Raw genomic sequence first — 9863 nt, 5'->3', positions numbered from 1 at the left:
CTATTGAAATAAAAATATTTATTCATATGATTTTATAATCATTGTATCTTATTATAGAAAAAAAATAAACCTTGATCACAAAAGTTTATGTGAGACTTTTAATAGTTTTAGTAATTTATACTCGTTTTGAAAAAATCCAAATACAACATATACAAAAAAATCTAAATTTTTATTATATGATTAATGTAATTGTGTAATTTATTTTAATAATAAATAATTTTTAAAAAATGATATAAAGTATACAGATTGTAACAAATATTTGTTATTTTAAAATCATTAATTGTCTTATATATCTTAATCACATTAGGTAATTCGGTAATGTTTTACTTAAGAAAAAAATATATAATAATTTCAATTTAATAAATAAATGGTATATAATAGACATACTATATAATATAACATTCCTTAACAATTTAATTTTGGACTAAAAAAATTCCAATTGATTCTCAAACCGCCACTTAAGCAAAATTAACATTCCAATTACGTGACAACTCAAAATGACATTTTTTTAATTATTACAAATTACATGTTATAACTTTTTTAATGTTTCTCTATTAATATATAGGGGATGTGCTCAATCAACGCATTCCGAAGTGATAAATGAGCTTCCTTATTTTTAATTTGTAGATTACGAGCTAGAAATTATTGAAATCGAGTATGTTCATTACCGCAATTTGTAAGATATGTAATATTTAAATGTTTATGTAATTTGCTTTAATTTGTGCTAAGTTTGTAAAAGGGAATTTTTATTTTTTGTGGACTTTATTTTATGTATTTTTATATTGTGTGAACTTTATTTTAATGTTATGTAATATTTATCTTATTTTAATTTATTTTGGTGTATTTAAGTTATTATAAATTAAGTTTAGCATATGTATTTATGAAAAGAAATAACTATAAGGACCAAACAGAAAATAAAAGATAGTTTTGAGTTTGTGAATAGAAACCTCAAATTTGAGGTTTCACTATTCACAACTTCAAAATTTGAGAATTTGAAGTTGGGTTGGAATGACACAAAACCTTAAAATTCGAGGATTTAAGGTTGGATTGGAGATGCTCTTAGGTAGGGGTGGGCTTTCGGGTTTGGATCGGGTAGTTCAGTATAGAAGCATAAAACCCGTTCGGGTATTTTTACACTTCAGGTTGGGTTCATGTACTTTTAGTTTAGATTCGAGTATTTTGGATATAACCGAAAAAACCAAAGTATTTGATAAAAAAAATTAAAGCCACATAATTATTACAAAAAAAAAAACGGTTACTTCTCTTGCTTTCGTTACGTAACAGATCGAAAGTAACAAGGGAAGCTCCATGGATGGAAACTACCCCTCTGTAAACGACTAGATGGTTCGAGGTAGCTCTGGTTGTTACAGTGATGGTGGTTATCGTTGATGACAACAACAACTAATGTCTCCAAAAATCTTTACATGGATCGTGAGAATAACAATATTTTAGAAAATAAGATCTTGTAGGAAGAAAAGATGAGAGATGGGAGATGTAGATAGATGGTGCCTTAATCTCTCACGTTTAAGAAAGAGTACATATACATATATATATATATATATGCACATGTTTAAGTTAGGGAAAATAATGATTTTGTATTGGTTTTATATAATATTAATTAAACCAAAATCGGTTTAGAGAAACCATTCATTACATATTGGATGAAAGATGTATATTTGGGTTAAAGTATACATATGTTTGGATGACTTTGGGTATTATTTCGGGTTTGGATATATCCGATCGGGTTTGGGTATCCAAACCTGTTCAATACAAAACATGTTTGGGTATTTTGCTACTTCAGTTTGGATTCAGGTTCAGGTTTTTCGGGTCGGGTTCGGATTCTGGTTCGAGTATCAGATAAAATGCCCAGCCCTATTCTTAGATGTATCCATTAAGAGCATCTCCAATTGAGAGTTCTACCCATTGGAATAAAAAAAATTGGATTGAATTTTTCATAAAATTATGAACCCAACACAATTACATATGCATATATAATAGAGCTAATTAGGTAGATATACACAAAGAATTGAGATACCATTGTTTTTGGGGTAAAAATGGGGTAAAAAATGGGGAGAAATAGGGTATACACCTAAATATGATATAAGGTTTGGATAGGGAGTGCAAATTCCCTATATAATATATATATATATGTGTGTTTACGATTTCAATGGATACAACTTTCCATTGGAAATGCTCTTGTGATCCATCTTTGGTCTTTTCAAGTGAGGGAGCTGAGCACGTGGGCGCTCATCAAAACATGACAATTTTTTCTTGTGCATCCAAAACATGACAATTAAGATCAAATTAGATTTTGACCCGCGTTTTAAAAAGCGCGTGATTATTTTTTAAAAAAAATTCTACACATTTTTTAATTATAAGACTTTTTTAATTATAAGATTATGTGTTTTTATATATGATAACTATATACGTTTAAAATTTATTGATTGTTTATGTTATAATTATAGATATTAGATATGCTATTAAAAAATTATATTTATATTTATGAAGTTATTTTTAAAGAAGTTAATTTTTTAGAAAAAATATTGTATTAATTTTAATTTATTCTAAAGTATTATATTTATATACTAAAGATATTTTCTCATTACATAATTTAATATTTTTTCCACATTTTATTTTTAATGATAATATTTTATTAAATTATTTAGATGCATATATTTGTTCCAATTATATAAAAACACTACTATATAAGTTGAAAAATGAAAGATATTTCTCATTACATATTTTAATATTATTCTTTGCAGATTTTTTTTTTCTTTGCAGATTTTAACTTTTAGTGATTATTTATTTACTTATTTACTTAGATGCATATATTTGTTTCAACCATATAAAACTCAACTATAAAAATTGTAAAAAGAAAATTTTATGATTTTGTTATTTCTCAGAATTAGGAAAATACACTACAAAATAACACATCAATTCATTTGTATCTCATAAATAAATTATATTAGTTTAATTTATTTATTACCCGCAAAATTAAGTATACTTCATATGATTAGAAATATCTAATTATTCAAAACAAAAAAAAAGCTGGTCGAAAAAAAAATTATTATGGGTATGATAAAGTTTTACCGAAAGTAAATGCTAATAGTTAATTAGCATTTATAGTTTTGTTTTGGTTTGTAAAGAAAATTTATTTGTTACCATAAATATAAAATATCTAAGGGCAGAATCCTAAATTTTTAAAATAAGATATAGTCTAGATTTTAGATGCACTCATTATGACATAGATACACTTAGATTCATGCATATATTAGATATATTGCACATATTCTTAGTTTTTGAATTTTTCATAATACATTAACGAGAAAGATATAGCAACTTAAATATGCATTTAAAGTCTGATACATTCAGATATCGCACCATCATATATGGTATGTATTGATTTCCTAAAGATATACATAAATGGAAAATATGAGCTGGATGATGATATATAAATATGTGTGTACATATGATGTACTACACTACGCTCATTCTTTTTATATTTTGAGAACTCCGGTTATAATATAAAAATGACTAAATCCATTTTTTGTGCTGTCTTTATCATCCTTACTCTAGGTTTGTTTGATGTTTTACCAACTTTTAAAATACTGTACTGTTTCCGCTGCCAAAACAAATGGTACTTATATGTTTTTAAATTGTATTTTTTGACAGGGCTGATGGCGAATGAGATTCAAGGAGACATGTGTGGAGAGGTTTTACCACAAGTAGATTGTGGTGCTGGCTCATGTGGCGCTCTGTGCCGTCAACTAAAGCACGGAACTCCTCACTGCGTTCGGGCATCTGATGGAAAATTAGCATGCTACTGTGTTTATCCTTGCCCTTCTTGAATTTTTGTTTCACTATCTAAAACTTTAGGTATCTCACTTTTGAGATAAATACAAAATTGAAAAACACGATAAGAAATAATAAAGTATCTCTCAAAATTTGTTAGAAATTCCAGTAATATATGTTGTTTTATGATTGATTAAATTATTTAAAGATAACCATTAAAAAAAATTGATACTTTAAGGATGAAAAACTTTAACTGAGAGTTCTCCAATAAATATGTTGTAAAATACAGTTTTTGATTAATAATTTATTGAGGAATATAAGAAGAAAAAAACTAAGTTGATATGACTCTTGAAAATTACAGTACGAGTCCCTACACTTACTACATAGTCTGAAATTGTCCTACATTGATCAATAATCAATCACTCTCCTTTCACACGTATACGTCTATTTCCCGTTACGCCATTTCTTCGTCTTCCTTTGTAAAAGATAAGGAAGATACCGTCACGCTCTTTGACACTTTCCCATCTACAATTTTTCTCTACAAAGAATAGTATAAATGTTCCCCTTGTTTTTCCTTACACAAAGTTTCAATCTTTATTCTCTCTCCTCTCCTTGAGACATGAACTGTCTGTTCTTGCTCAAATCCAAAAAACCCGAACCCAGAAACCAACAAAAAGACAGAAGAAAAGCACAAAACTCAGCTCCAGGACAGAGGAACAAGAGTGAAACGCCGTCGTTTAATCTCCACAGGCCGAGATCTTTGCCTTCTGGGCGAAGTATCAGAAACTTGGATAGGGAGAGAGAACAGAGTCTTAGGGTTTTCACTTACGAAGAACTCAGTGAAGCCACTTGTGGGTTTAGCAGAAGGCTTAAGATCGGTCATGGTGGATTCGGTAATGTTTATAAAGGAAAGATTCCCACGACCAGAGATTCTGATCCTCCACTTGTCGTCGCCATCAAGAAACTCAATCCACAAGGTTTACAGGTAACTGAATTGAGAGATTGTTTGTTTTTTTTTTAAATGTACATTCTGAAACTTTCCTATGAGTTTTGATGTTTTCTCTTTCTTCTGTGTTGTAATGGTGTGTGTTAGGGTCACAAGCAATGGCTAGCAGAAGTTGAGTTTCTAGGGGTAGTGAATCATCAGAACGTTGTGAAGCTATTAGGTTATTGCTCCGAAGATGGGGAGAACGGGATGGAGAGGCTTTTGGTTTATGAGTACATGTCTAATCGAAGCTTAGAGGAACATCTCTTCACGCGTGGAGCTCGCACATTACCATGGAAACAAAGGCTTGAGATCATGCTTGGTGCAGCTGAAGGATTGGCTTATCTACATGAAGTCAAGGTACAATCTTTAAACCCTAAAACAAAAACCCACTCACTCGAGGAAACCTGGTTTAAGACGGATACTTTTGATTGTTCTTGGTAATTTAGGACAGGCACAATGTGAACACATACACACATGAATACTAGTTTAGGAATGAGACAGTTTTATGAACCATTGGGAAAGAAAATGTGTGGTGGATTCTCAAATATTCATTGTCTGGTTTTAAGTTTAGTTTGTGATTCATTGTGTGGTATAATTGGTTGGGCAGGTGATATACCGTGACTTCAAATCCTCTAATGTGCTTTTAGATGATGAATTTTGTCCGAAATTATCGGACTTTGGGCTTGCAAGAGAAGGACCTCAGGGCGACAATACTCACGTCACAACTGCAGTAAGTATTGAACACTTATTTTATCTTCTTGGGTTAATTGTGGTGTGCATTTGGTTAGGTTTGGTTATGGTTTTTACATAGTTTTAGATGATGAATAGTTTGATAGTTTCTTCTTCTTGATTTTTTTCTTGGTTCTGTTTGTAGAAAGTTGGAACAGAGGGATATGCAGCTCCTGAATACGTGCAAACAGGCCATTTGCGGTTAAAGAGCGATGTATATAGCTTCGGTGTTGTGCTTTACGAGATCATAAGCGGACGCCGAACCATTGAGAGGAACAAGCCACCCGCTGAACGGAGACTATTGGAATGGGTCAAAGAGTATCCTCCTGACAGTCGACGCTTCAGCATGATCGTTGACCCGCGGCTACGTAATAACTATCCATCTGCTGGAACGAGGAGTTTGGCTAAACTGGCTGATCTTTGCCTCAAAAAGAACGATAAAGAGCGGCCCACGATGGAGATTGTAGTGGAAAGATTAAAGAAGATTATCGAAGAGTGCGATAGTGGAGATTCTTATATAGCCGCGAGTAAAGAAAGTAGTCAGGTAAGATGCAATAGTAGAGCCGCAGGACCTGTGGAGGGGAGTTTGAGAGGAGGTGTTAGTGTTAGAGAATGATTTTTGAGTTCGGAATATTTTTTGCATAGTGAATATTATACAAATAAGTTTTTTTTTCATCGAATATTATACAAATAAGTTAGTAAATGCAAATCATGAAGTAAAATGAATACTAGAGAAAATTAAGGAAAATGAATATATATGGAAATGATTTGTTACAAGTTATGTCTCATCTAACTTTTGTTTCCATGAACAATTAGTAAGGTAAGAATCGCTACACTTTTCAAATGATGGTTGTATTGAAATTCAGTTGAATACTTGCGTAGTAACGTTGGTAATATAGCTCTTGTCACTACAGCAAAGAAAACTGATACTATCACTCAATCTAATATCAAAACACAAAGCATGGTTTGCCAGAACATAGAATAAAGTGTATAAATTTTAATACCTTGTATATATATTTTCATGGTTGAACTTGTAATACTGTCACATATGTATTTGTTTTCTTACACAAAAGATACACGAGAAGATTACTCAAGCATGCCCCATGGACTTTATAACTCACACAGGCATTTACATTTCTCTCTTCTCATGTACTCCCAAAACTTTCAAGTTAAACAAAAAAATAAAACTAATGAAGAAGCTGACGGATCTTTAGCTTTCCCTGAAACTTCAAGCTAAAGCAAAGCGGTCTTCAGATTTAGAAAAAAAGATAAAAGAGAATCCCAAAACCAGATTCGACACTTACACAATCTCACTTCTTCTTTTGTTTTTGTCTTTTTGTTTTCCTTTTTATTATTATTATTATAATTCCCAAACTCGTCGTCAGATTCAGAATCTCAAGCAGCAGCAATAGTTCCGTTGTGACATGAATAACCACGAGATCTAGTTGGAGAAGAAGAAGAGCTTCTTTGTTCTTTTCTCCTCATTGCTGATTTCACAGAATAAGACAGACTCTGTTTCTTCTCTTTTGCTTCATCTCTCTCTATCTGTTCTTGTCTACATTCTTCACTGCAAAACGGTACGTCTCCTCTGCAATTACACACACAATCAAAACTTTCAATCAGACCCATGAATTATTTGCATGGCTAATGAGAAAAAAATCAATTCTTTTTGATTAAAAGGCGAATCTGATGCATAGATCTAAAATTTTACCTGTACATATAGATGTCTCTGTTATCACCGAGTGGTTTCTGACAGAGGAAACACGAATCCAAGAAATGAGGCTGTCGATTATCGAATCTGAAATCATAGAATCTTCCAGAAACGGCGGATCTCGGAGAGGAAACAGAGTATTGATGATGATAATAACTTGGATGGTTGTAGTTGTTGTAATAGGAGTTAGTGTTTTTGCTGAAACTGTTCATTCTGACGTAAGAGAAAAAACTTGGAACGATGCCGTTTTGTGAGTTCACCCTGTTACCAGAAAACCCAGCCTCCATCTCCGATAAAGAAGAAGCCAACTCATCTTCTTCTTCGATGAAATAAGGCTTCCTCTCTGAAACCTCCATGTTTCTGATTTTGAGAGAGAGAGAGAAAAAGAAGTTTTTGGGTGGAGAATTTGCGAGGACAGTGTAAGTGCGAGGGCTTTTATAGCAAATAAAAGATACTTTTGTTTCTCTGGGGGTTTAATGAGTAAGAAATTAGGGGGCCAGTTTTGAGAAATAGAGAATCTGTGAGTAAAAATACTTTAAGAGGAGTGTATTCAACTAAGAGTTTCAAGTGATTTGTATTAAAATGACAAATTCGTTGTTATTCAAACGTGGATTTCGCCTTGATCCGCTGTTTCGATCCAGGGGAATTCGCCTTGATCCGGTCTGTCCCTTGTGTGGCCTTGATAATGAAAATATAAGCCACATGCTTTTTCATTGCCACAGAGCAAAAGAAGTCTGAGAGCTTTCGCTTCTCCCATTACCTCCTGCAGGTCTCTCCAGGAACTCTGTCTTCTTGAACTTTCATCATTTGCTATCATGCAGCAGCAAGGTTGCGTTGGCTCCTTCCATTCGATTAATTTTCCCATGGTTGCTTTGGCACATTTGGAAAGCAAGGAACCTCTTTTGCATTGAACAAACTAGACTGACAGCTTCAGAAATATATACCAGAGCTATGGAAGACGCATCTGAATGGCTACAACTCCATAACCTGATGGATGGTAACCGAGATTGCATAGGTCCTGTTCATCAAGGTCCACATGTCTGGAAAAAACCGCCTCCTGGTATAATAAAATGTAATGTGGGATCTTCATGTTCTAACATATCCAAGAGAGGTGGCGCTGCTTGGATTGTAAGGAATAAGTTCGGTACTGTCTTGTGCCATGGTCGACGTTCCTTCTCTAATATATCCTCTCCGGTCAATGCTGATCTCCAGGCTCTTTCTTGGGCTACAAAAGCTATGGTTCATCTCAAAAGGAAGAAAGTTTTGTTTGAATTATCTCTGAAGGTGTCATGTGAGGCTTTGGGCACACCATGGGCGTTTCCGGATCATAGAACCTTGATTAATCAGTTGTGGAATCGCAGGCACCAATTTGAATTATGCCAGTTCAATCTTGTCCCTCTGGGGTGCAATTATCCAGCAACAGAGATTGCAGTCAGTGTTACAAGGGATGGGAGACTCCAATCGTACGTCGCAAGCAATGGTCCTTCCTGGCTTGCATCACAACTCCGTGTTGATGCAGTGAACGCGGGGTTTTAAATCTTAGCGATGAATGTTCCTCCATCTCTGTTCAGCTATCTTCTATGCAGCTTATGCTTTCTTCTTTTGGTCCCCTGCGTGGGTTAAGGCACCTATTGGTGTTGTCGTTTTATGATTTCTTTTGTTTGATTTCTCACGGTCGTTTGGCTGGTGATTCTCTTATGAACATCAACATTATGACAAAAGAAAAAAATTCAAACGTGGATTTTAAAAAACACTTTAAAATCCAATGTTATTGAACTTGTCATTTCATAAAACACTCTGAAATCTACTGTTATTGAACAAAATTGAAGTTGAAAATTTTAGAGTACTTTAATTGTTTCTAGAGTGTTTGAAGAGAGTTTTTTAGTTATAAAAATAAAAATCCAAATCTCACTGTTTTAGATGAGATTCTAGAGTGTTTTAACAAAAATCACACCAATTATCTAATTTTCCTACAAGCATCTACAAACTCATTAAAAATCAAATTACTTCAAATTTCAGATTCAATACACCTTCCTTATCGTTTAGTTTTATTGACACAAGGAATAAATTGAGGCGTTAGAAAATATTTTTGTCGTGACTTAGTTTTAGAGGAACTTTCGAGAGAGCTTGGTTAAAAGTAAAATTCCCTTTCTGTTATGAACCAGATTGTGGATGGCTCATAACCAAGAGATTATGATTTGTAATCTTTCCATTTATATATGACGGTGTAATCTCCTATATAAGGAACCTCTATGTTATGAATAAAGATAGACTTTTCCATTACTTTTATAACACATTATCAGTACGAAACTCTAGATCCCTAAGCTAATACCCAAATCGAAAAAACCCTAAAACCCTAACCCTAGCCGGCGATCCGACGAACCCTAAACCCCGATCGCGTCCCTTGTTCCGGCATTTGTTCCAGCTCGCGTCCACGATCAGCTTCAGCCCAAGGCGTTCCTGATCCTAGCTCAGACGTTCGCGACCCGAGAGCAGCTCCAGCACGCGACCTCTTCCTCGTTCGCGACAACATCAAACAGCTCGCGTCCGACGATCAAGGCGTTCCCGATCAAGCAACAAAGGACGTCCACGACCCGATAGAAGCGACTCGATCCATTCCAGCTCGCGTCCCGTTCGTGTCCA

The 9863-nt window shown here is 33.8% G+C and overlaps 3 protein-coding genes across 3 annotated transcripts; 2 read left to right on the top strand and 1 right to left on the bottom strand.

Moving 5' to 3' along the window:
- Window positions 1-4255: 4255 nt before the first annotated feature.
- LOC106324788 (probable receptor-like protein kinase At5g47070) lies at window positions 4256-6182 on the top strand. The gene is made up of 4 exons (XM_013762772.1): window positions 4256-4777; window positions 4886-5137; window positions 5388-5510; window positions 5655-6182. Exons 1-4 carry the CDS (start codon window positions 4412-4414, stop codon window positions 6123-6125), a joined length of 1212 nt encoding a protein of 403 aa, XP_013618226.1. The 5' UTR covers window positions 4256-4411; the 3' UTR covers window positions 6126-6182.
- Window positions 6183-6505: 323 nt separating this feature from the next.
- Window positions 6506-7635, bottom strand: LOC106325366. The gene is made up of 2 exons (XM_013763422.1): window positions 7221-7635; window positions 6506-7097 (listed from the first exon to the last, which is right to left on the bottom strand). The coding sequence occupies exons 1-2, from the start codon at window positions 7574-7576 to the stop codon at window positions 6905-6907; spliced, it is 549 nt and encodes a 182-aa protein (XP_013618876.1). The 5' UTR covers window positions 7577-7635; the 3' UTR covers window positions 6506-6904.
- Window positions 7636-8171: 536 nt separating this feature from the next.
- On the top strand, window positions 8172-8756 carry LOC106324250. The gene has a single exon (XM_013762249.1). It carries the CDS (start codon window positions 8172-8174, stop codon window positions 8754-8756), a length of 585 nt encoding a protein of 194 aa, XP_013617703.1.
- The last annotated feature ends 1107 nt before the right edge of the window (window positions 8757-9863 follow it).

This window comes from Brassica oleracea, chromosome C2, assembly GCF_000695525.1.
Source record: "Brassica oleracea var. oleracea cultivar TO1000 chromosome C2, BOL, whole genome shotgun sequence".
In the NCBI taxonomy this organism is placed as follows: Eukaryota; Viridiplantae; Streptophyta; class Magnoliopsida; order Brassicales; family Brassicaceae; genus Brassica; species Brassica oleracea.
Note: the sequence above shows the minus strand (reverse complement) of the source record. Positions and strands in the feature narration are given on the sequence as shown.